General features: G+C 35.4%; 1 protein-coding gene across 1 annotated transcript in view; it reads right to left on the bottom strand.

Moving 5' to 3' along the window:
• ALG13 (ALG13 UDP-N-acetylglucosaminyltransferase subunit) overlaps window positions 1-27,663 on the bottom strand; it is an 86,605-nt gene extending 58,942 nt beyond the window's left edge. Inside the window, 9 exon segments of the mRNA XM_063083506.1 lie at window positions 1,308-1,354; window positions 2,136-2,186; window positions 4,270-4,353; window positions 4,919-5,122; window positions 5,124-5,243; window positions 5,246-5,279; window positions 24,890-25,028; window positions 26,552-26,714; window positions 27,563-27,663. Of these exon segments, the coding sequence (XP_062939576.1) occupies window positions 1,308-1,354; window positions 2,136-2,186; window positions 4,270-4,353; window positions 4,919-5,122; window positions 5,124-5,243; window positions 5,246-5,279; window positions 24,890-25,028; window positions 26,552-26,714; window positions 27,563-27,643 (923 nt within the window). The 5' untranslated portion in view covers window positions 27,644-27,663.
• Window positions 27,664-27,907: the final 244 nt, after the last annotated feature.

Raw genomic sequence — 27,907 nt, 5'->3', positions numbered from 1 at the left:
CAACAAATATTTGGCTTAATGTTTGGTTTTAAACTATCCAGAGACTAAATGATGTTAATTCAAGGTAGACAGCTAACCCACCCCTAAAATCCTAAGAATTTTTAAGAAATGATTCTTAATTTGGGGGGAGGTATGGTAAAGAAGACAAATTACCAATTGTACGTATATTTTGGGGGGGGGCTCTCCTTTATTTAAAGCAGGGGTTGGCAAATTCTTTGGTAAAAAACCAGATAATAAACATTTCAGCTTTTGCAGGCCATATGGTTTATTCAACTTCGCTTTTGTCACATGAAAGCAGCCACAGACGATTTGTAAGGGAATGAGCTTCACTGTATTCCAATAAAGCTTTATTTATGAACACTGAAATTTGAATTTCATATAATGTTCACATGCCGTGCATTTTCTTTCGACTTTGACTTTTTAATCATTTAAATTTTTTTTAAAATAACATTCTTAGCTTGAGGGCCATGCAAAAACAGCCGGTCAATTTAAAAGCCGATTCATGATTTAAAAGTGACAACTCATTAGCCACTTGCCCAATGACTCTTCTATAATTCTTGAATTTAGTGAGAAATGAGCAAACTGTGAAACACTAACTTGAACAAGTCCCCTTAACAAGAAGGTTCTGATTCTCCCAAATTTGTCTTATACAAATTAGACTCCTCAAATGAAGATTTCTACTAGCCTCTGATACATTATATAACTATTTTTCAAAACCCTACAGCTTTCACAAATGCCACTTTTGTAGTTTTAAAGACCAAAACAGAACTTTCAAAGCAATAGAGCAGTGTTTCTCAATTTTTCCCCTGAAGCCTTTTTAGACTTAATTTCCCCATGAAATTTTGATACCACTGATGTGTAGTATATCTGTATACATACTGTATATCTATTTATGTATTGTGACCCTTTGAAGGACCACAAATCATTTGAACATCTAAGATTTATTTTGCACCCCTACCCCCCCCAATTTCTACCATATTGGGAGCAATACTGCCCCACTGAGAATGTAACGCAAAAGACACAAAATTAAATACCAAAAAATTCTAAGATAAATATTCTGATTTCCTACAGGATAATACCAGTTCTTAAAGTCCTTTCTTCTTCCATTCAAACAAACACAAAGAGAGCACCTGTAATGAGGTTCTCCACCCAAAAACTACACCAAACTGACTTTGCTTAGACCACTTCTTTCCACATATCAATACTTCAAATCTCAAATTTCCCCAATCCTGAAGGGACTTTAACAGAAACCTTACATACACACACGCATACACACTCTTTCTTAAAGAAAAGGGGATAAGACTTACTTATAAATTAGAGAAAGAGCTCTTATTTCCAGCTGGCCAGCACTTTCCTAAACATAAATAGTGTACAGAGTTTTGGTTTTTTTTCCAGACATTCTGTAGCTAGTTTTTGCAAGTTCAACAATTTTTTTTTTTTTTTTTAAAGCACTGCTTAGCACTGTTTTAGACAAAGAATTTGTAGAACACACTATAATTTGTTTTGAGGCTTGGAATATGGTAATAGTTACTCATTAACATAAATTTATCCTGAAAAAATGGACTTAAAACCCTTCTTAGTTAGTCATTAAGTAATAAAGACAGTTAATATGAGAGATTTAAAAGGCACAATAAAGATGGAACTAGTGTAAGAATATAAAGGTAGCAGGGTACTTAGTAAATGTGTTTTAAATTTAAAACTACGGAATTAATTTTATCACATAAATTATTTCTAAATAACGTATGTGTTTATGGATTTTACTCCAACATAAAAAGAGGATAATTACAAATTAGGGGAATTGTTTAATAAGAAAAATAATAATGTCCTCTTAGTAACACTCATTACCACCCTCCTCCCCCATTAAAGTGAAAAGGCTTAGGTTTGTCCTGTTCCCAGTGTGTATACACTCTTTCATTACTCTATGAATGATGAGATTGTAAACACAATATTCTCAATATTCAACATAAAATAGGTCAGTTGCCAGCCCCTAAACTTTTGCAAGAACTATTTGATTCAACACAGCTGGCTACTTAAGAAAATATTTTGGGTCTGGCTAAAGTGACACAGCTGAATGAATACTTAGGTTACTATTCCAAATAACTCTGAAAAGATTAAACCCCCATATTTCATCTTACCTTGGGATCTCCCAACCGTTCCAGGTATTTCTCAAAAGATCCCTCCACATACTTCAAAAATAAAACAAACTTGACTTAACCAAATACATAGCATTTTTGAAATCTGATTATATTCTGCAATATTATCCTCCAATGGGTTTTTTGGTTCAGCTCAACAACTATGGTATTAAATTACTACTTTGCATAGCACCTCAAGAAGATTTGCACATACACAAAAGTTATGAGTGGAGAAAAGCTGGACTATAAAAGTATCTTAGGAATTGGTCCTGGCTTATCCACATACCAGTGCATTTCATCAAATGGTATATCGTGGAGTTTCTTTTGAAATGCCAATTTAAGTAACTTGACAATTTTCATAAATCAAGCAAGCCCAATAATTATAAGGATTCCAAATTTGATAGGAGACATGCATTTACAAAGGTAAACTGAGGGACTTTAAAGAGAATTCATTAGTTTTGAAACAGGCCAGGGCACAAGAGAACTTTTTGGGGTGATGGAAACATCCTGTATCTTGATTGTGGTGGCAGTTGCAAGATTGTATATCACTGCCAAAACTAAAAATGCTAAACTTAAAATGATAAATTTTATTGTGTGTAAAATATACCTCAAGAAAAATGAACTTAAACTCAGGGAATATTATACATTTACTTGTAGTGCCATACATATGTATCATTAGACATTTTTTAAAAAAATCAATTTTTAATTCTTCCTCATTTTTAAACAGTTTTGAGGTATAATTGACATACAATGAATCATACAATTTAAATAGTACAAACATATTTTGACTGGTGTATGCAACCATGAAGCCATCGTCACAATCAAGATAGCGAATATATCACCCTCATAAGTTTCCTTGTGCCCTTCTATAACTGATATATAACCACTGATCAGCATTCTGTCACTAAAGACTGGTTTGTATTTTTTCTAGAGTTTTATAAAAAAGAAATAATACAGTATAAAGTCTTTTTTTGGAAGGGGGTCTGGCTTCTATCACTCACTATAATTATTTTGAGATTCATCCTTGTAGTTTAAAATTTTACACATTTTTGCTACTCAAAATGTGGTCCATGAGCCAACACCTTGAAGTTTATTAAAAATGCAGAAATACCGGGCCCCAATTCAAAACTGCTAAATCAGAATCTCTATTTTAACAAGATCCCCAGGTGATGTGTATGCACAAAAATACTTGCGATGCACTGCTTTACACCATGGTTTTGCATTTGAAGTAATGTCACTAATAATCCTTTCCCCAGGTGTGGAGAAGACTATAATCAACTTCAAGGTAATAAGCTTTAAAGTCAAGAAGCCTTCACAAAGTTTTAAAATTCACTGAAACCTGTTGAGAAAATTAAGAGTAAACCTCGAACAGCAGGCAAATATCCATAATATACAGTAAGAAGAAAACAAATAGTATTGGAAGGGCTAGAAGTGGTTTTTTGGGGGGGTTTTTTTGTTGTTTTTAAAAAGCCACACAAAAGGGCACAATTCAAATCAGACCTTGATAAAACCTCCAATTTCATCGATGGTCTCTAAAGTTATTTTACTTAAAGTAAATCATTAGTGGCAGTTCCAATTACCACAATTTGTCACAGGAAAAGACTAGATGTTTAGACTAATTTGTTTCCTTACAATCAAGTTTTATAAGATTCTCAAGTTGGCTAAAGATTGTGTATAGAATAGAGGGGGTTCCCATTTGTACATGTCTTAAAATACGCATTTTAAAATATTAACAGAGCCGAACCTTTCATGAACTATTACTAATTGTTCAAAAAAACAATATGGATAATACAAAACAGCAGTCAAAATGTAATTTTTTTAGGGTTTGGAGGGTTTCTTTGGTGTGGGAGGTGGAGAAGGAAGTAGTGGGAAGGATACAGATTAATGCAAAATTAAAAAACAGTACAAAACAACCTAATTCTGGGAGCAGATCCAGAAACATGTCAGCTAGTGGGAAGGAAGCCAGCTGGGAATTAAATACTTGTTATCGAGAAAAGAGACTGCATGATATAATTTTCATGTGTAGGTGCTCAATTCTTTTCCCACCTGTACATACTATATGTAAGTGCTCAAAATTCTTTTCCCACCTGCTACATACTCTATGGACAACTCTCCCCTGGGTATGTGTTCTACTTACAGATTCAAAAGTTTGTTGATGTTCCCTCATATAAGAGACACAAGCCTTCCTGATTTCCAAATGATGGACCTGGCTGCAAAACAACTAAAAAGAGAAAGATCAGCTCACTGTCAGTAGCCATTTAAAATAGAAGCTTCTAAATTAAGACTATGAACTAAATACTTAAGCCTCCCATATTCAGAACATATATAGGAAATAGGGAAATTAAGTCCTCATCTTACTAAAGTTTATCTTTAGTGAGATTGGGAAGGATGACTCTGTCATCCCCTGCCCCTTTTCTACTATGTGCACTGCCTATAAATTTTTTCTTAGACATAAAATTTAAAGGGATGCTTAAAGAATCAAGACAGATTTTAAAGTTTTCTTTAACCCCATTATCTTATCACTCCTACATTATAAACTGGCATTTAGAAAACAGAAAAGATAACAAAGGTACAACAATACAACTATATTTGGACTAATCAGCAAAGGCACACACCAAGCTAACAAGGAGCAGTCTCTTGCCAGGACCTGATAGGCCTGGATGTTTTCACCAGGAAAAGGAATTTTTTGTTTTCTTCTGGTATGCTACCAGTCTAGCTACAGGACCATGCCAGGTTTCAAGCTCTAAAAACTCAGTATAGGAAAGATGTATTTGTTTTCCTTTTACCTGCTCCGAAATAGCCCGAAAAAGGCAAGAGGCATCCTTGGCAGTCAGCTTTCGAAACAGCCCTAGGCTGCCTAAATATTCATCCATTGATGCCTCATTCAGAGACTTCTGACGGCAGTACTTTCTCCATCCTTTATGCATTGTGCATGGAAGGGGTGGGGGGAAGGAACAGAAGTGTGGCAAGAAGAAAAAACCGCAGGTAGGAATGGTTAGCAGTGACAAGCGCTTGCTTATGCAGGTATCCAGAAAGCAGCTCAAAGTCTATGCATGAGAAGGCAGTTGGAGTCAGCACTGCAGAATCTTGGCACTTCCCAGGAGCAGAAGAAGCAAAAGGCTGGCTTGCCCAGGACAAGTCGGGACCCTGTGAAAAAAAGAGGAAAAGCCAATGCTCCTAGGAATAGGGAAGTCGACTTGAGGAGACACAGGAAGGAGGAGGAGCTTACAGAGCTACCTAGTTGAGGAAAGAAGGGATTAACCCAATCAGCCCAAGGTTGAGAAAAATATGCACAAACAGCTGAGCTTTGGGACCAAAAGGAAACCAACTTTTGGCAGCTTAACTCAGGGTAACTGCTGCAGGAGGCTGCAAAGGGGACTACAATAAGGCTCAGGTGTGCAGGATGCAGCCTGGTCCACATTACATTGCTGAGATCTCTGCTCAAATCCCCTGCTGCCTTCAAAGTTTCAGGGAAATGGGGGGGGGGGGGGGGAAATCAGAACCTAATTAATTAGTAAGATTTTGCATTAAGAATCTTTTTTAAAAAACAAAGAGAGAAGGGACCTCCATTGATCTACACAAACAGAGATAACAGTTCAAGCAAAGTGCCAAAGCAATTATCTGGATAGTTCAGATATGGAGCTGAAGTAATCTTTTCATTTAATTCTAGATAATAGTAACTCTCTGCTAGGATCACAGACACTACATCTATTAACTATGCTATGGAATCCTGATAAAATTCTTCACTAATGTCTCCAAAGTATTGTATAGCACTAATAAAAAGGGGAAAACGCAAAAAGTGTGTGTAGGGAAAATATAGGAAAATGGTCAGGGCTCCTCAGATGTTCAGAATCTTGTCAAGCATTTGATGTAAATATGCACATGCACCCAGGTGTTCCTTGGTTATTGTCTAATGTAATTGCGCATGTGCACCCAGGTGTCTTGGGTTATGGGACTTAAGTATAAAGGATGAACAGCTCTAATCCCCAGTGCACTTAAGACGCCACCACTAGCTACTTAAGCTTGCATCTGAATAAAGCCTATTAATTTTTTCCCCCGGGGCTCCCAGGATCTTTTCCTATCACCTAGCTCTTGGACCTGCAGGTGAGGGGTTTGTGACCCAGTCTGTACAACGGGTTTGTAGGGTCTGTGAGTCCTAGTACAGTGTGTTTCTTATAAACAACAAAATTTAAATTGAAGTAGCAAGAAAAGAATATCTTACCCGCAATTTTATAATAGGCTACATTTAAAATGCTGTGGCACAGTATGAGAGGTGTTCGACATGAGAGGGGTGTATTATTAAAGTACTTCTCTAGAAAAACTGCTCTGGATTTTGAAAAAACCAAAGTAAAATACTAAGGGTCAAAGACTGGACTAGTAACCTGTATTACTTGATTCATGTCTTATTTTTGTATAAATGCCAAAATCCAATTCCTTTCTCACTTTTTTTTTTAAGTGTTAAATAAATAGGTCAAAAGCTGGCTCTGGAGAAGATGCAACATTAAGCTGTTTTCAAAATAGTTTTTCTTCCATCTGTGGATCCGGTAATGATCATGACTGACCCCTACAGGAAAAGCATCAATAATCAATTTCATAATTTTGGAATAAAATAAAACATGGTAGAAAAAAGAATAAAATCTAAACTTCCCTTAGCATGCCAATTTGAAATTATCTTAACCAATTTCTTTGTTAAAGAAACTGTAATACTGGAGAATTGATGCCTTTTGCAAAAATTCTGAAACATACTGTTTGGGAAGATGTTATCACCATGTTTCTTTAAAGCGACTAATTTACAGAGAAAAATTGATGTAGAGTTATTATTTAAACGTTAATTTATTTGGGGCATATTTTACTTGTAAAGAAAAATACAAATTATTCATATCTATTGCTTCTAAAATTTAAAATAAGATATATAATACTTCAAATTAATACAATTTACATACTTGATTTTGAGAAATGAAATGGAAGAAGGGAAAATCAGGACAGGGAGAGCATCAGAAACAAAATAGGAAGACTGACCAGTTAGCTCAGTTGGTTAAAGTAGTGTTAACACTAAGGTCAAAGGTTCAGATCCCTATACTAGCCAGCCGCCAAAAATAAAGTCATAGGATAAAACAAAGACAAAACTAGGAACAGGAAGACAAAAAGTGACAGAAGAAAAGGAAATTGGCACATAGAAGTAGACCCACACAAATATGGTCAATTGACGTTTTTTTCTTTTGACAAAGGTGCAAGAACAGTTCAACAGAGAAAAAGTATTTTCATCAAATGGTGCTAGAACTGAACGTTCATATGTAGAAAAAATGATTGTCAACCTATACCTCACACCTTATATGGTAATTAACTAAAAATGGATCACAGATCTAAATGGAAAATAAAACTTCAAAACTTTTAGAAGAATACATAGGAGAAAATCTTCAAGACTGAGTTAGGCAGAGTTCTTAGATATATCATAAAAGAAAAAAATGATTAATTAGACTTTATCAAAATTAAAAACTTTTGCTCTGCAAATAACATAGAATGAAAACAAAAGCCATAGACTGTGAGAAAACATGTGTGTATCATATCTGACCAAATCTTTGTATCAAAAATATATAAAGAACTCTCAAAAATCAACAAGAAAACAATCCAATTTTAAAAATGGGCAAGAGCTGAATACACATTTCATCAAAGATACAGGAATAGCTAATAAGCATATAAAAAGATGTTCAACATCATTAGTCATTAGAAGAAAAATGCAAATTACAACCATAATGAGACATTACTACACACCCACTAGGATGGGTATAATAAATAACACAAATAACAAAATTTAACAAGGATGCAGAGAAACTGGCCCTACGTAAAAGGAGTCAGACGCAAAAGGTATATGAATTCCAAAAGATATATAATTCCATTTATATGAAATATGATAAAAGGGCAAATCCACAGAGACAGAAAGATTAGTGATTGCCTAGGGCTAGAGTGGGATAGGCACTGACTGCAAATAAGCACAAAGGATCTTTCTGGAATAATAAAAACCTTCTAAAACTGTTTTGTAGTGATGTCTGCACAAGTCTGTATTTTCACTAAACATTATTGAATCATACTCTTAAAACTGGTGAATTTAATAGCTTTGAGATATGTCACATACCATATAACACATCTATTTAAAGTGTACAATTCAATGGTTTTTCATAGAGTTGTACATCCATCACCACAATCAATTTTAGAACATCCTCATTACCTGAAAATAAAACCCTGTATCCTGTAGCCAACAATCTTTAACCCCCCCTATCCCTACTAACCCCAAGAAACCAATAATCTACTTTCTGATTCTATAGATGTACCTATTCTGGACATTTCAAATAAATGGAATCATACAATGTGGTCCTTTGTGACTGGCATCTTTGACTTAGCATAAGGTTTTCAAGGTTCACCCATGCTGTAGCATACCGTATCACTATGACAACACACTATATTAAAACCACAATTTATTTATCCATTAATAAGTTGATAGAAATTTGGGTTGTTTCCACCTTTTTGCCATTTTGAAAAAAACTGCTATAAACATTCGTATACAAGTTTTTGTTTGGATATACAAGTACATTTTCAATTCCCTTGAGTATACAACTAGGAGTGGAGTTGCTGGGTCATAAAGTAACTATGTTTAACCTTTTGGGGAACTATCAAACTTTTTTCCACAGCAGCTGCACCATTTTGCATTCTCTCCAGTAATGTATGAGGGTCCCAATTTCTCTACATCCTTACCAACACGTGTTACTGTCCATCTTCTGATTATAGCCATCCTATTGGGTGTAAAGTGGTTTCTCACTGTGGTTTTGATTTGTATTTCCCTGATGGCTAATCATGTTGAGCATCTTTTATATGTTTACTGGCCACTTATATATATCTTCAAATACCACTGCATACATCTTAGAATGGCTAAAATAATTTTTAAAACTGACAATACCAAGTGCTGCCAAGAATGTAAAGCAACTGGAACTTTCATATGTTGCTAGTAGGAATGTAAAATAGTACAGCCACTCTGGAAAATAGTTTGGCAGTTTCTTACAAAATTAAATATAGTGTTACCATATTACCATGTGACCCACTTCTAGGTATTTATCCAAGAGAAATGTTCACATAAAAAAACATACATGAATGTTCATAGCAGCTTTATCCATAAATCATGATCCCTCAAAACTGGAAACAATCTAAATATCCTTCAACTGGTAGATGAACAAACTGTGGTACATATATACAACAGAATACTTCTTGGCATAAAAATAATGAAATACAGATACATACGAGAACATGTATGAATCTCAAGCACATCATGCTAAAAGAAGGAAGACAGGTTCAAAAAATTACATACTGCATGACTGCATTTACATGACATACCGCAAAAGGCCAAACTATAGGAAGGAAAAACAGATGAGTTCTTGACACTAGTTAGGGTTGCAGAGAAAGGCTGACTACAAAGGGACCACAGGAAGGGATATATGAAGGCAATGAAATTGTTCTGTATTTTGACTGTGGTAGTGGTTACATGATAATGCATTTGTCAAAAATTATAGAAGTGTCCAAGAAAAAATGCTAATTTTAATGTATTTAAATTTTAAAACAAAACAAAAAAGCAGAAGGAATAGAATTTAGAGTTGAGGACCTCACAGAACAGACAAGAAGACTGGAAAGAAAAAATTTAAAAATTAGACAATCAATCAAGGGAAGGCAACATCTACCCTACAGGAAGCCCAAAAAGAGATGAAGAAAGTAGAGGGAAAGAAATGATAATGAGGATAAGGAGGACAATGATGATGATGATGAAAGGAAAATTATAGCACTGCAGGACATGAGTATCCATATAGGATTGAAAGGGTCCACGAAGTAGCCAGAACAATGAGAGCAAAAAGATCATCAGCACTGTACATAACAGTAAAGTTTCTGAAGTCAGGGCATAAAGAGAAAATTCTAGATCTTTCAGAGAGGAAAAACAGATCACATACAAAAGACCACAAATATAAACAGCAATCAACTTCTCACCAGTAAAATGAGAATTAAGGAAACAATGAAGTTCAAGATTTGGGAGGAAATTATTTGCAACCTTGAATTCTATACCAACCTATCTGATGGCAAAGCAGAACAAGGTGTTTTCAGACAAGAAAGATTCAAAAACTTCACTGTCCTTTCTCAGCAAGCTACTGGAAAATATTTGAAACCAAAATAAAGAAGTTAAACAAAAGCGGGGAGAGGCATATAATCCTGGAAACAAGAGATTCAACAGGAGAGAAGCAAAGGGAATTTCCAGGATAAGAATGAAGAGGAAATCCCAGGAAGACAGACACTCAGCAGGATAGAGGATGAACAGTTCAGATAAAAGCAGGACAGAGAAGTTTAGCACAGACATCTCAAAAAAAAAAAATAATAATAATGAAAGTTATAGATAATGTTATGCATCTGAATATACGAAGGGGAGCTAGCACAGTTTTGTTGGAGAGTTTGGGGATATTTATTGAAAAGTGGTCAAATGAAAAATAAAGTAAGATAAAACAAAATATTACAAAACAGAAATCAATGAACACTTACTACATTACATGGCTCAGATGTGAACAATACTGTACTTAAGTAATTGTAATAATGTCAACACTGAAAATGGATCTTACAAAAACTGATTACACTACATTAGGAGAATAGAAAGGAAAATGGGGAAGAGAGGAAGGAGGGAGATAAAGTCTCATTTGAGACCTGTATACCACACTTTCAACAATGGGTAACCGACCACCTAGACAGAAAATCAATAAGGAAACATTCAACTTGAATAACACTTTACACCAAACGGACCTTACGTATACAGAACATTCCATCCAACAGCAACAGAATACACATTATTCTCAAGTGCACATGGAACATTCTCCAGGATAGATCATATGTCAGACCACAAAACAATTCTTAACAAATTTAAGAGGACTGAAATCATATCAAGTATCTTTTCAAATGACAATGTCGTGAAATTAGAAATCAGTAACAGGAGGAATGTTAGAAAATACATAAATATGTGGAAATTAAACAACATGCTCCTAAACAACCAATGCATCACAGAATAAAAAATTAAATTAAATTAAAAAATACCTTGAAACAAACAAAAATGGAAACACAACATACCAAAACTTATGAGATGCAGGAAAAGCAGTCCTGAGAAGGAAGTTTATAGTAGTAAATGGCTATATGAAAAAAAGATAGCAGATAAACAATCTAACATTACACCTCAAGAAACAAGAAGAAAGTTAGCCAAAGAAAGGAAATAAAGATGAGAGAAGAAATAAATGAAATAGAGACTAGAAAAACAATAGAAAAAACTGACAAAACTAAAAGTTGGTTTTCGAAAAGATAAACAAAATCAAAAAACTTTCAGCTAAACTAACCAGGAAAAAAGAAGACTCAAATAAATAAAATCAGCAATAAAAGAGATTACAACTGATGCCACAGAAATACAAAGAATCATAAGAAACTGCTCTGAACAATTACACATCAACAAATCTCACCTCAAAGGAGGTGAAAGACCTGTATACTAAAACTGTAAAACACTGATGAAATTGAAGAAAACACAAATAAATGGAAAGCTATCACATGTTCACAATTCAAAGAATACTTTGAAAATGACTATAATGATCTACAGATTCAGTATAAGCCCTACCAAAATTCCAATGACGTTTTTTGCACAAATAGAAAAAAAAAATCTTTAAATTCATATGGAACCACAAATGACCCCAAATAGCCAAAACAATCTTGAGCAAATAGAACAAAGTTAGCATCATCTTATCCTCTGATTTCAAAACATATCATAAAGTGATTGTAATCAAAACAGCATGGTACTGGCATAAAAACAGAACAGGATAGAAAGCCCAGAAATAAACACACACATTTACAACGAATTGATTTTCAACAAAGGTGTCAAGAACACACAATGGGGAAAGCACAGTTTCTTTAATAAATGGTGTTGGAAAAACTGGCTATCCACATGCAAAAAGAGTGAAACTGGAGCCTTACCTCACACCATATAAAAAGTCAACTCAAAATTAATTAAAGACTGAAATATAAAACCTGAAAATGTAAAACTACTAGAAGAAAACAAGGAAAATGCTCGACAACATTGGTCTGGGCAATGATTTTTTGGCATATGACCCCAAAAGCACAGGTAACAAAAGCAAAAATAGACAAATGTGATGGCATCAAAATAAAAAGCATCTGCACAGCTAAAGAAACAATCAACAGAATGAAGAGACAATCCGCAGAATAGGAGAAAATATTTGCAAGCCATACATCTGTTAAGGGGTTAATATCCAAAATATATAAGGAAAACAACTCAATAGCAAGAAAACAAATAACTTGTAAGAAAATCAAACAATTGAAGAGCAAGAAAACTCAATTTTTTAAAAATAGGCAAAGGACCTGAACAGACATATCAAAAGAAGACACACAAATGGTGAATACACAAAAAAATGCTCAGCATCACTAATCTTTAGGAAGATGCAAATCAAAACCACAATGAGATATCATTTCATACCTGTTAAAATGACTTATCAAAAAAAGATGAATGATAACAAGTGTTGGTGAAGATGTACAGAAAAGGGGACTCTTGAAGGTTGTTGGTGGGAACAAAAATTAGTAGCCATTATGGAAAATGGTATGGAGGCTCCTCAAAAAACATGTGCTCCAGTAATCCCACTTCTGGGTATATATCCAAAGGAAATAAAATCATATGTTCAAGGGATATCTACACTCCCACATTCATTGCAGCATTATTCACAATAGCCAAAATATAGAATAAATCTAAATGTCCATGAATGGATAAATGAATAAAGAAAATATTGTATATATACACAACAGAACATTATACAGCCTTAAAAAAGAAGGAAATCCTGTCATTTTCAACAACATGGATGAACCTGAGGACACCATGCAAAGTGAAATAAGTCAGGCACAGAAAGATACTGCATGATTTATATGTGGTCTACAAAAGTCAAACTCATAGAAGTAGAGAGTAGAATGATAGCTACGGGGGTGGGGGCGGAGGTACAGTGATCAAAGGGTACAATGATTCAGATAGACAGGAGGCATAGGTTTGAGATCTATTGCACAGCACTGTGACTACAGTCAATAATAATATATTGTATATTTCAAAGTAACTAAGAGTAAATTTCAAATGTCTCACCATAAAAAATGATATGTAATCGAAGTGATGAATGTTAGATTGAGTTCATCATTCCACATTGTATACATGTATCAAAACATTACATTGTACCCTATAAATACAATGTATGATTTGTCAATTAAAAATAATATTTTTTTTAAAAGTCTCCTCTTCCATGTTGGAAGCCTACACACGGTATTCAAATTTTAAAAAGCCTGTTCAAGCATGTTATTTCCAAAACATATAAAATAATATGGTCACCTATATAAAGTAGGAACAGAGATGGGAAGAAATAATATGGTCACCTATAAAAAGTAGGAAGATGGGAAGAGATGGAACACAGGACTGCTGTTTCTTTTTATAAGCCTTGCAGAACTAGTTAATATTTTGATTTACATGTACTACCTTAATTAAAAAAATTAAAATTAAATTTAAAATTAATTGTCAGTGGGAAAGAAACAGAATAGCATAATAAACTGGGAAAATAAGTACAATTTTACAGCTACAAGGGACCTCTTATTCTACACATGAAGAAACAGGTTTTAAATAATTACAAGACCCGTCCAAGTTTTCACATCCAATCAGTAATAGTACTGGAACTGAAACCATAGTCTCCTGATGTTTGCACAAATATCAAAGCAGAAATGAATAAAGACTCAGAAGTGGTAAAGTACAGGTTACATTCTCAAAGTTAGTACAATAAGATTTTTTTAAAAAGACCTATGGGACAATGCTAGATTTCATCTTGTATATAATAGAAAGCCATTTCAAGGTATTTAATATTGTCCTTTGAATTATCTATTGCACCTGAAATCCCTATTAGCTATTTTTCCACAGCAAACTACTCCAAACCTATATACCTCTAGAACAGTGGTTCTCATGTGGAGGGCTTGTTAAAACAGATTGCCTCTTATCCCGAGATTCTAATTCAGCAGATAATTTGCATTTCTAACAAGCTCCCAGGTGATCGTGATGCTGCTGGTCCAGGGAACACTCTGAGAACCACTGCTCTAGAACAATGTGTTCCACAAGTTATTAATAAGTGTTCCTAAAAAGAGAATTTCAAGGCCAAAATTTCAGAAAACACTGCATACTATAATCCTATCTTTAAGTTCCACGATGCCCATTAGCAATATTAAAGGTTCTAAGAAATAGTTACAGTAACTGCTTAAGTTTGTTTGACCTGGCCTTTCCCAAACATTTTTTTCCTCCATAGATAACCTGTTAACATTTCAAAGTTTGAGAAATATTGCTCTAGAAATTTTTATGCGATCTAAACCTAAGGTTGTTGGGATAATTACATGAAATACTGCATGTTCAAGGTTTAGCACGCAAGTGCTTAATTAGATATTGATTGCTGTTAGCTCCTATCTGACATGAAATAAAGCATTTCACTATTCTTTGGTCAAAAAAAAAAAAAAAAAAAAAAAAAGGTAAGACCCAGAACAACTTCACTTCAATTTTACTGGAAATAAGGATGAAGTCCAAATGTCAGGTTTCCCCACCCCAATGGGGTTCCTCCTTTGACATCTGAAAATAATGTGAAGAAAATTGATTGCCTTAAAGAGTTTTCAGGCACTGTACCTCTGGGTACAGACTAAAATATAATAAACTAAAGAAAATTAAAATAACTTAAAATAATTAACATATTTGACCTGTCAAAAAATTGATGTACTTCAGTTTTATAATTACTATTTTTATATTGAAATTTAGCTGGAATTGTTTCATTCTTCCAAACGGGGAAACGTTTTGCAGTACAAAATATGAATACTAGTGGTTTTAGTTCTAAGATAACACTCCTTCCCACTTCAACCAACTAAACGAGGTATATACCTAGATTTTTTTAAAGCATACATTATCTGTGACATACAAGGTATAGTTATAAATGTCTATATAATGCTTTTGAGTTATTATTTTAATTTCTCAGAGGCAATACTATGAACTTGGTTATGCCACTTTAACCTCTCTGGTTCTGTTTTCTCATCTGTAAAATGAAGGAGATGGGCTGCATGATCCCTAAGCTCTCTTCCAAGTCTAAGGAACTGTGACTCAGTGGTGGATAACAGATTTACCCTTCCTTTAGGTGGTCAAATTTGTGATCAACATTATCCCTAAAAACAGCTTTAGAGGAGTTAGCCTATTATCCTCGCAGAAAGTGGGGTTGACTGGCCCACATAAAAATAAACGATAAATCTGACTTTACCAAATAAAGACCTAGATTTTTAAAGATAACAAACACATGCATTTAACACTTGTAACAGAACCATTTTAATAAAGGCAATCAGTATTAAAAACCTTAGTCCTAAATAATTTATTTCAATTGTTTTTAGTACCAGATAACATTGGACCAATTGGGGGAAATAACTCAATTCCACAGAACCTCTTTTTAAGGTCTTTCATTACTGAAAATACAATGGTAAACTCTTTTAAAATATTTTTTTTACAACACCCTGGAATGAGAGCCTGTCAACTTTTCATGGTGGATATTCAAACAGAATTAGTAAAGCAGGATTTATGAAGGAAGGAAACACAACTGTTCTAAAACAAAACCTGGCTTCACAGTTCTGTTCAACCTCCTCAAGTTTTAGGAAGCAGAAAATAAAGACAGGAAAAAGAATGGATTTCCCAGAGCAGTGATCTTTGTTCAGAAATGCAAAACAGAATAAACATTATCAAAAACCACTTATTTCCTTTTCCCATTTCTATTTGAAGCATTATAATACAGATTTTTAAAAGAGAAAAATAGTACTTTGCTTTAAAATATATCATAGTGGCACAGAAATACTGACGGTTGTTTGTTGTTGTTTTTTGACTAATGATACTTGCAGTGCCTGATCAGTTTACAGACAAGGGATGGGGCAAAGGAGAAATAAAGATCAGAACATTCTTCTCTTTGTTTTGAAGCACTGGAAAGACCCATTTACTTAGACTTCTAAATAAACTTTAATTCTCTAACCATAACCCCAACTACAGACTGAATATAAATTTAAATATAAAATTCAGTGAAGACTCTACTCTCTGTATCATTTAGGACTATATATTAAGAGTTCTTGGAAAACATCTCTAAGCCTAGTGCTACTTTTTAAAACAAAAACTAACCAAAAGAAAATATATTATTTCAACAGCATCTTTAATTTTCAAACATGCCACACAATTGGTTTTATGTCTTAGAAATCACCTATGAGGGAAGTTAGTTTTATGAATTCACAAGTGGGAAAAAAGAGATGCAGAAAATTACTAATTTCAGCCAAGGACTCAGGAATGTGTTTCATTCCTAAATTTGGGGGCGTGTATTATCTACCCACTTCACACTGACAGTGAAGAAACAACCAGAATATTATCTTGTATAAAACAGGAAGTGAACAATGAAAAAGATGTAATATACACCATTCTTACAGACATCATTCCAACAGTGACTACCAGAGTTTAGTAAACAAGTACTTTGGAAGCACAATTGATAGTAAATGAGTAAACACAATACTGTTATTGGTCACCTTCACCAAATAGCCCTTATGTAGTATATTCCAAAGTAATTAGTAATAATAAAAAATTTCATTTATCCTTTTTATCAATTAGAAACAGTAGTACACAAGATATTATGGTTTATAGATACTGAATTAACACTATGATTATTAAGGTTAATTTCAAAATGTGTTGTTTGGTATCTTTTAAACTTGATGAGAAAAGTTTATAATTTGCATCACATTTTAAAAACTGGGAATTATTCAACTTAAGTGTATTTAATCAGTAGGGTTTAATTATAAAGGAGTCTAGGAGTTATCACCAAAATATTAATAAACAATGACCAAGGAATGAAGTTACTGAAGTTGGCCTCAGTGTAGGGATTCTTAACCTGCGGCCTGAAGATGCCTGTAAACTCCCTGCAAATCATTGCAAAATTGTGTTATGTGTGAGTAGGGAGAGAAGCAATAGTTTTAAATATTTTAAAAGGATTTCATGACAGGAAGAAGCTTAAGAACCACTGCTTTACAGGACAGAGCATGCAGCCATCAAAATAAAATCATGTTTAAAGATATGAGTGTCAATCAAAATAAATAGTTTTGGCCAGGATGTGGTAAAAATTTATAAAAACAATAAAGATCTAGAAGTAAAGCAGATGCTCAATTGTATATAATGGTATTCAAAAATCCTCACAATATTTTTCAAGAATCAGTTATCAGTGTCAAAAAGTATGTATTCTACATTCCTGGTTCAGGCTAGCTAGATTTACTTGTCCACCTTTTGTTTAGCCACCTACAAAAATTCTAAGAATTAGAAGAACTATTCAGCATAAGGACTGTACTAGAATATTCATGTAGGGAACTAACCAATTAATAAGTAATTAAATATCATTTGGTGGTTATCCTAAACCTTTCTCCATATAATCTTTTACTGGAAAACACTATAGCCACTGCTTTTATACACCTGATTTTAAATATCACGTTTAACACAAATCCTCAATGAGTACCATTATTTGGCAGATTTAAATATCATCAGGATATTGCATAGGATCAGCACTGTTATATTTGGGATGTCATTCCTGTAAATGCTTGATCCTACAAACTTACCACTCAATGTGATGCTCACATCTTTGCTCTGAACAAGAGACATACTAGATACTTTGGAGTCAAGTCAAAGTCAGCATGAAATAAATGTGTGCAAGATGACAGTGTTTCCTAGAACCAATTTTAATCAAGATAATCAGAAAAGAGTACTAAGAGAAATACATTCATCATTTATGGAAAGCCTACTGTGTTTCAGGAAGAGGACGCAAGAATGAGTAAGACACAGTTCTTCCCCAACTAGACTATAAGAGCTCCTCCAGAACAGGAATCATGTCTTGAGTCCTGCTGATGCAAAAGGTAGATTCTCATTATGCATTTACATTAAAAGATCGAATGAATGAATGAATGAATGGGCTTGAGATGCTTAGAAAGTAAAGTTGTGAGTACCTGGTGACCAACTAGATATGAGGCTGGAGATATGAGTTAAAGCCTGAAGGACTGACTAAATGGTGACACCATTAATAGAGATAAGGACCTCAGAAGGATGAAAAGCAGAAATATGATTTTAGTTTGGAGCATACAGAGTTTGAGATGCTTATAGAATTAACAGACATAACCAACAGGCAATTGGAAATACCATTCAGGAGCACATATAAGAGTTGAGAGATACAGATAGTGATGACAACAGTAGTAGAAGCTCTGGGAGTGATAAAAATACCAAGAAAAAATATATATAAAGCAGACAGGACCAAACAGAGAACCTTAAAACAAATATTTAACTAAAGTACAAAAGATCAGTAAGTAACTTGCCATCAGGTAAACCAACTGGGAGAGTTTCTCCACATGGATTCTATGAGTAGCAATCAGTGTGCTCTTAAATAGCAATGTAAAAAATCATATAGGTTACATACCTATGGCTAGCACACAATTTGAGTTCCTTGGGGATACCCCTGATTTCAAATATTTTGTCCTACTGTCCCCATAAGTGAAGAAATACACTGAAATTCAGTGTTCCAGTTACACTTTCCAGACCATCCCTTGGACCTCTAAATGACATAAAACTCCTTTCTTACATTATATTCTGACCTCAGTTTCCTCATTTGGAAAATAAGACAATAACAGCAAATATTTCGTAGGGTTACTGTAAAGACTAAATGAGTTCATGGGAGTGAAGTGCTCTGAATAGTACCTGATACATACTAAGCAACCAACAAGTGTTAACTACAATCGTTAGTTATTTTTCATTCCCTACTCCACCATAAAAATATGTACTAGTTGTACAGCAGAAAATTGATCACCACATGGCTATCATCACTACCCATTCCAAATATTTTCCAAAAATAAATTTCAAATAATCTGTCCATATATCCCATTTCTCCGGCTGTATGCAGACTTTTGATCATCTCTACAAATTTTATATTGTAAGAGGAATTAAGTACTTATACCATAATAAAGAGCCAAGAAAAATATCTATGTCACTGCTAGTCATTTCGAACTTTAGTTCTGGAAAACTCTTCTTCCAACTATCAAAGTGGTGAACAAACTTTTTATATTTTCTTTTGTGCCTATATATGATTTGCCTTTAAAAACATACAAAGTAGTGCTCTAAGGTGTCTAAAATCAGACACTTGATAGTACTTTCAAATAGTGACTACTTTTAAATGTTCCAGAACTCTGTCTGCATCAAGTTCGTTGGTTGTACTACCTTACCACCAAATCCTTACAGCTTTTTCTTCCAAATTATAAGTAGTAAATCCTCAGTTCCCCAGCTCATCCCATAACATCACTTTTCATCTACTCCAACACCATAAATTTCTACTATATAGTAACACAGATATTTTTCTTGGCCCTTTATTATTGTACGAGTACTGAATTCCTCTTACAATATAAAATTTGTAGAGATGATCAAAAGTTTATAGGTTCCATCTCTAAACCTATCCAGTGTGAATTTCCCAATGCTAAACACTTGCTCCTTATCCCTGAAAATTTAAATACCTGTAACAGAAAAATGCTAAATAAATTGCATTCCACTTACTCACTGATTTCAAGAACCTGAAGCCGTCATGTAACGAAACCAAACAAATTTAACTTTATCAAGCAAACATTTCAAATAGAATTTTGATTACCATTTTTTTCATATGGACCAATAGATGTGAACTGGCAATTAATTCACCTTAGCCTATTCTTTAAATTCTCTTCCAACTCTATGATTCTTTGTCTTAAAGTCAATTCATTCAGTCTACTATCAACTGTACCCAGAGCATTTTGTTAGATTCCAAAAGTTCAGAAATCACAGGTTTCTAAGTCCTAGATAAGGCTGCATACACCAAAGGAAACTCTAGTTAAGTGTAAAGTTCTTACTAAAATAAACTACTTCTAGAAATAAACAAAACCTTCCTTGGAAGAGATTAAAAATAAAATACCAGGCAAACTATGAAGAACAAAAAAGCTTACAACATATGGTATGGTAGTAAAAGCACAGGACTGCAAGTCAAGGAGCTGCTGCTGGTACCAGCTCTGCCAAAAGCTGTTATTTTAGGCAAACTGTAACCTCTGGCATCTTTCCTCATCTGAGAAACAATGGGATTGGACTTGATAATCTCAAGGATCCCTGCAAATCAAAATGATACTGAAGTCTCCTTCAATTTAAAACCCCACAATTGATATAAAATTTCACAAAATGTAGTCAGAAATGTTACTACACACAATTGACACCACTGGCTTCAGCCAATGCTAAATGAAATAAAGGAATCTAGGTTATGCATTCTTGTGGGAAAATAAAAAGCAGAGGATTTGGGGGCCCATACAGCTTTTTAGTTGTCTGATGTTTGAGTAGACCCTCCTTTTCATTTGCTTCTGAGTCTCTATGATTAGTCCTTCATACCATAAAATAATCATAAAGACTGAGTGACCAACATAAACTTTAAGCCACAACTGTTCTCAAATGAGGAAAAATTTAAGAGTGCTCAGAAAACACAAAGATTCTTTCCCTGAATTTGAATAGGACCTTTCCTAAAACATTAATGTAACATTATAATATGATTATGTTGCTATGAATTCTCAACTATGTAGATTACTCACTTTTTAGATTCTCAGCAAAATTTTAATCCAAGTTAGCTTCCTCCTGCTACCCACAATACTTTTCAGACACTTCCTTCTACCATTAATAAGTTTATTTTAGTATTAGCCTAAGTAAAACACAATCAGGCAAATAAATTTACAAAAACATTATATAATGCATCCCAAGTAAAATGTTTGGAACATTAAACATTTTGGGATAATATAATGAATATTGTTTCCATGGATAAACTGTATCTAAACTTTCTACCAGAGAACTACGGACACAGTTTATTTTAAAAGTCTCGAGACCACACATTCTAATCAAATAGAATTTCATACTGTATCTATCTCGAGTTATCACATTAATTTTAAAACCATGTATTTAAGCCATTATACACATCAGATCATTATTTGTTTATAAAATGAATTTTATAAGCACATAAATTGAAAATTTCTCTATGTTACAGTAAACGTCTTATTGTCACTGTGAGGGGATCCTTAAAAAATAATACCAAGTCCTATTGGTAAAGTCCTTTTTGATTTATTCGTCAAACCAATGAAGTTTTGACACTGGGTAAGATTACTTTGTAACTTTCTGTTCATATTTTAGAGGGAAAAAAAGTGAACATAGCCACTCCACTCCATTCTTCAAGATAAAAGTTGTTTCTCCAAATACAACAGATCAATTGACTTGATAAATTTTTTAGGCAATTATTGATCTTTTTATTTCACAGAGCACAATCTGACATTTCTGTTTGGTTTTTTAAAAAAATTTGGTACCTTGGATTATGAAGCTACAGATGCTGACTCTCACGCAAAAATTTTTTAAAGCTATTACTGTTTCATTTTTTAGTCTAAGGAACATCAAACTAACTAGATTTACGGTTCTTGTCAATTTTCAAATTTCATTCATTTTTTTCATGATTCCAAATCCATTTGAGATTCTAGGATAAAACATGAGAATGCTCATTACATATTGAAAATTATGAAAAATCTAATAAATTTACTAAATTGCAATTATGATTTGGACTCAAATGCAAATGTTTACACAATAAAATTTCCTATATATTCTGTAGATGTAAGAAGTTTATTCATTTATATTATTCTGCAAATATATACTATGTGTTTGACTTAATCACATTCCAGAGGTTGGATTTAGGGGATTTTTTAAAGTGCTGAGAGTTTAGTGTTTATTTTTGTAATCCAACAACTTTATCCAAAAATGCAGAAAATTTTTCTGGCTGGCCAGGAGGGTAACATTTCAGTGTTGATAAGTCCATTGACTGTAACAGCCCAGGAAGCGTGCTAAAACAAAAGAAGAAAAATATTAGGTAATACGGGAGAAAATTTCATAATTCATCTGCTGCCTACTTGATGACTGAATCTAACTTCCAAGAATACATTGATGCTTCTTAAACTGTGCATGTGAATTTTTATGTATCTTAATATTATAGGTATATAGTAATATTATTAAAGCAATACAAAGAGTACTATAAAAAGTCAACGTGAACTCAACAGATACTTTAACTCTTATGTCAACTGAAATATTTCAGAAATGTTATTTTATGAAAAATGTCTTCACGTGACTTTGTAATACTTCCCAGGACTGGGCAGATATAAATTGAAGCAAAACTAATTTATGAAAACAGAACAAATAAAACCAAAAGTAACAGCTGCGAGACAAGAAAATAAGCTGGGGAAACTACTAGACCATGCATGAAGATTGTGATATAACTTTTTTTGCCGGTAATTTACTATCATAAATCCATATATTATTTAGCAATATACAATAACCATGCATACTGGAAATAAGGTTCTAAACCACAACATAAAACTATTACTTCAGAAATTTATTTAAAACAGCCACTTAAATTAGAACAGAAATACCACCATCCAGCCTAACTTCTGGGAAAATAAATTAGTTACCTAAAATGAAAATACAACCAATTAAATGAAAATACAACCAATTATTGATTCTTACTGCTTTCATGTGTGACTTTAAATTAATATAAGAAAAAGACTTCTAGAACTGTAAAGAATGAATTGGAGACTTGTACAATTTCCTTTTCAGCTTGAGTAAAAAGTCAGGACGTGTTTATGAAATATTTTCCCTTTTTTAACATACTAACATAAAATCAAAGCTGATTTAGCATTCAGAATGAAAATACTCATCAAAAGTATCTAGAAAAATTGACTTGCATAAACCAGTTAGGAAGATCAGAGTTTCTTTAAAAAATGATTTTAACCCCTAACAATCTCAACTACCCAAGGGCAGATATGCCCATTATCTGAAGCATACATAACTTTAATTATCTAGCTTCTTCCCTGACTTACAATATTTCACGACTGGCTTCTATATTACTGAGCCACCCTGACATTCCTTCCCTCTTCTCCATCATTATAGGGATGAGGACACCACCAATTTTATTCTAAAACAATCAATCAATGAATCTGTCTCCCCTCAATAAGAACAGGAATCTTTGTCTGTTTTTTTCACTGATGTATACCAAGTGTCTAGAACAATGCCTGGGACATAGTAGGTGCTCAATTAAGTATTTAACGAATGAACAAGTATTTACTAGGTGCCTAAGAGAGAGCAATAAAACAAAAGAAAAGCTTATTATGTTCTAGCCAGTTTCTTCTATGGTTTATTTTTTATTTTAAAACTCATTTCAACTTGCTGTAATATAAAAATATGTATTGCATAATACTTCTGTGAGATACTTACTTTTTAAAACATCAAATTAGTATAGGTTGTAAAGTCAAACAATTGGTAATTACTGACCTGGCCCTTTGGCAAGCTTCTACGTCTCAAGGAAGAACTAAAAGAAAACAAACCTGCAATTTTCTTTGTTCTTCTATTGTGAGGTTGATCAGTTCTTGCTGAATTCTAATATACTTTTAGAAAATAATACTCCTTACCATAAAGTAATTCCTCTGCTTAAAATGCTCCAATGGCTTCTCACTACACAGAATAAAATCAGACCTCTTACATGAGCTATCCCGCCCAGCCTCATCTTATACTACACGCTCCCATGCTCACTATGCTCCTAACTGCACTAACCTTTCCTCTGTTGCTCAAGCACACCACACTCCAAGTTCATTCTTAACGCAGGACTTTTACAACTGCTGTTCCCTCTAGTCTCTAGAACCTCACATGACTGGCTCTTCCATGTAATTCAGGTCTCAGCTCATGTATCATGTACTCTGTCAAGCCTTCCATGACAATCCTATCTAATTAGCCTTCACTCCAGCTATCACATCTCCGTCTTACTTTCTTTGTAGCACATTTCATCATGTGAAATTATCTTGATCATTTATGTGTGAATTTATTTACTGTCAATCTTCCACTATTAGAATGTAAGTACCATGAGGGCAAGGATTTTACCTCATGTTTAGCACTGTATCCACAACACTTAAAACAGTGCCATGGGCCAGCCTGTGGCTCACTCGGGAGAGTGTGGTGCTGATAACACCAAGGCCATGGGTTTGGATCCCATATAAGGATGACCAGTTAGTTCAGTGGGTGAGCATGGTGCTGACAAAACCAAATCAAGGATTAAGATCCCTTTACCGGTCATCTTAAAAAAGAAAAAAAAAGCAGTGCCTGATACATATTAGGTAAAGTTGAATAAATGAATGAGTAAATTTTTAATTTAGGGATTCCAATGTACTTACTTGAGGCAAAATTAACTAAAATAAGCAAATGCCATCCTTGAATAATGAGATTCTAAATAATAAACTCAAAATTAGATTCTTGGAGACTTGCACACCAGATGAACACACACCCTCTCAGATATTGACATGCAAAGAAATAGCCACAGATACAGAAAGAAATCCAACACAGAGACCACAGTCAAAGTGATAAACAAGCAAATGAGAGGGTTTCATAGGTGAGAAAAATCAAAGTATGTTTGATAAGTGGGAGTCGGTAAGATGCAGGAGACAGATGGATTAGAAAGATGGGTAAGAACAGCTAAGAAGGAATTAAGAGATCAAATAATCAGTCTCTAGTATACCTGCAGGTACAGTAGAAGAGATGCCCCTCTTTGTGTAGCTGCTTTGCCAATTCCAGCTGATGGTTGTTCATTAACTTTTCATTTATAACTACCACAAGTGGCTTTCCTTTTTCCAGAGTCTCCAAACAGCTTCCTGCACCTACAAAAATAAATCAAACTTGTTAATACAATTTTTAAAAAGTCAAGGTGCCCCACCAAGCTTTACAGCTATAACTCAAAAAAGTCGACAGAATTACAAATCAGGCTTTTCAATTATACATTCAAAATGACAAAAGTATAGTTATCAGTTACTCTCTAATAAGTAGTATACATGTGACTTGAAAAATACATTATCACTGCCGAAGATATTATGGCCTACGATTCAGTGCCATGCCACTTGTTCTCTAATAGTATCCCCTGGGTATGGCCTTGAATCCATATAAGATTCAGGTTCAACATACTGTATGTGAAACTATACTTCTATTCAAACACAAGTAGAAAAAGCAAGCCTACAAATAGTGATAGGTACCAATAAAGAAAAACTCTGACCACTCCTTATGAGTCAACCTGTAAGGTGCCATCCCCAAAGCAGTCAAAAGTAGATCTCCATGAATATGCATATATACAATATCAGGACCAATTCAACTTTGAACTTTAAAATCACCTAAATACTTTAAATGGAGTCAAGGAGACTGATGAGTAAATAAATCCTTTTTGGGTATGCTATGCTAGGGTAGTAAAGAACACAAACTCTAGCACCAGACTGTAATCTGTCCACCATTTATTGGCTGTACAAAATAATTTCTGTCTCAGTTTCCTTATCTGTAAAATGAAGATACTAACAGCATTTAGTTCTTAGGATTGTTTGGGAGAATTAAACAAGTTAAAACACACAAAGCATGCAAAGCAGTGTCAAAAGCTCTGTTATAGGGCCGAGCCCGCGAGTGCGACGCTGGGAGCGCAGCGACGCTCCCGCCGCGGGTTCGGATCCTACATAGGAATGGCCGGTGCACTCACTGGCTGAGTGCCGGTGACGAAAAAAGACAAAAAAAAAAAAAAAAAAAAAAAAAAAAGCTCTGTTATACATTTTAAATTGATTTTTCTCTCCTCCAACTAGACTTTTTACAAATCAAGAAACATCTTCCTCATAGCAGCCAAAACTGCAATGCTCCCCAAAGCAGTTATTCTGAAGGTACCGGGAGTCTAGCTAACCAGACCATCAGGCTGATTCTGTGAAGAACAGGCAATGATTTACACAATATGTGGTTATGTTGAAGAGTATTTTTGACTGCGTTCATTCCACTCACATTTAATAGAAATGTAAAAAATCTTTCAAAGCCAATTTCTCCATGACCAATCCAATCAATTAGCAGGCTGAACATTCCTTCCCCTCTAAGCCCAAGTACTAACTTCAACTTGATAATTCGTTACACGTCACTGGGCAAATCAGGGTTTCTTATTGTAAAGCTGGGATACAATGATTAATTTCCCATCCTTCACTCACACAGAAATACTAAATTCTCTACAATAAAGTTCTCAATTGTCATATTCAAACAACTATTATATATAAAAGGGCTACTACAGTAAGTTACTCCAGTGATTTTGTTTACCTTGAAAAGGTCCAAGTGTTAGTTGTTTACTTGTTTATCAAAGATCAAACCTTGAGATTCTAAGGCACTTTACCTGCGTGACTAATAACAAGATCTGCTTTCTGAAGGTCTTCTTTCAAGGAATCCTTGTACCTGTAAACATCCAGAGTAAATGACTCAGTACTAAATGGTTCAGGTACCACGGTTCCTCTACCAATTTGGAGGATAAGTCGGTTGTAACCAAGACTCTTTATTATCTGAAACAGGAAATAAGAAACAGCGAGCCTTTTAAACCGGCTACTATAAAAACAGCAGCAACAACCCACCAACGGTCGGTGTGTTCAGACTGCAGCACCTCCGTGGCCAATTTCAGTTCGTTTTCAAAACTAACCCTTTCTCCCGTCCCGGGCCCAAAAAGGCACCTCACTAGCCCTAATGACTGTAAGCGACCCAGCTAGCCGAGTCGGGGAAGACTAGTCCCGCTCACACCAGGAAGGCTTTGAAAAGGCGTCGCAGACTAGCGGGGAACCAAACATCAGCGTCGTTCTGCCTCACGGGGTGGGGCTGCGAGACCCGCGAGCCCTGAGGAGAGGAAGGGCTGAGACGGCGCCCGGACGCGCGAGGACGCCTGAGCCGGGGAAAGGCGCGGACTCCGGCCGCGCGCGGCGGGGACGGGACAGGGTAGCGCAGAGACGGCGCGCCAGAGGCGTCCGGACGGCGGCCCAGGGTGGGCCTGAGAAGCAGCTGGCGTGCGGGGCCGGGGCCGGGGCCGGGGCCGAGCCAGGGCGGCGGGCTGAAGCCCCAACTCGGAAGGGCGGAGCCGCCGGAAGGACGGAGGAAGGCTGAGGACGCGAGGCGGAGAATCGGAGGGGAAAGCCGGGGAAAAGACGGGGAGGAGCGGCCGGGGCGGGTAGAGGGAGCGGAGGACCCTGAGGAGCCGGGGAGCCGGAGGAGGGCCCAGCCGGGTGCCGGCGGCGGCACCTGAGGGAAAGTGCCGGGGGTTTCTTCCCGAGAACTGCGGTCAGGCAAGGTTCCCGAGGCTAGCAGTCTGACTCCCGGCGACGACGTTAGCCGCCGCCAACCGCCTTCCGCCTCCCCCACTCACTTGCAGACTGTCAGGCGCTGACACACACGTAATGAGATCGTCGAAGCGGGTGGTCCCTACAGTAACGAATACGCACTTCATCGTGCGGGCTCCCTTAAGTACGAATCGCACGGGCCGGAAGTGACCTAATGAGACCACGGGGGCTGCGGCGGCCGCACTGTGTGGAAAAGCGGAAATCGGCCATGGCCGCCAGGGGGCGGAGGAATTGAGCTGTGTCTCTGTTGAAGTCGGTCATGGCCGCTAGGGGGCGGAGGGATTGAGCTGTGTCTCTGTTGGCGTGGGGCCAAAGACTACTAAGAGCCTGTGTGCCTGCCCCTCTTCTAAACCCTTGGTGTGGGGGACCTC

This window comes from Cynocephalus volans, chromosome X (assembly GCF_027409185.1).
Source record: "Cynocephalus volans isolate mCynVol1 chromosome X, mCynVol1.pri, whole genome shotgun sequence".
Lineage (NCBI taxonomy): Eukaryota > Metazoa > Chordata > Mammalia > Dermoptera > Cynocephalidae > Cynocephalus > Cynocephalus volans.
The sequence above is the reverse complement of the archived record's forward strand: the minus strand, read 5'-3'. Positions and strand labels throughout refer to the sequence as shown.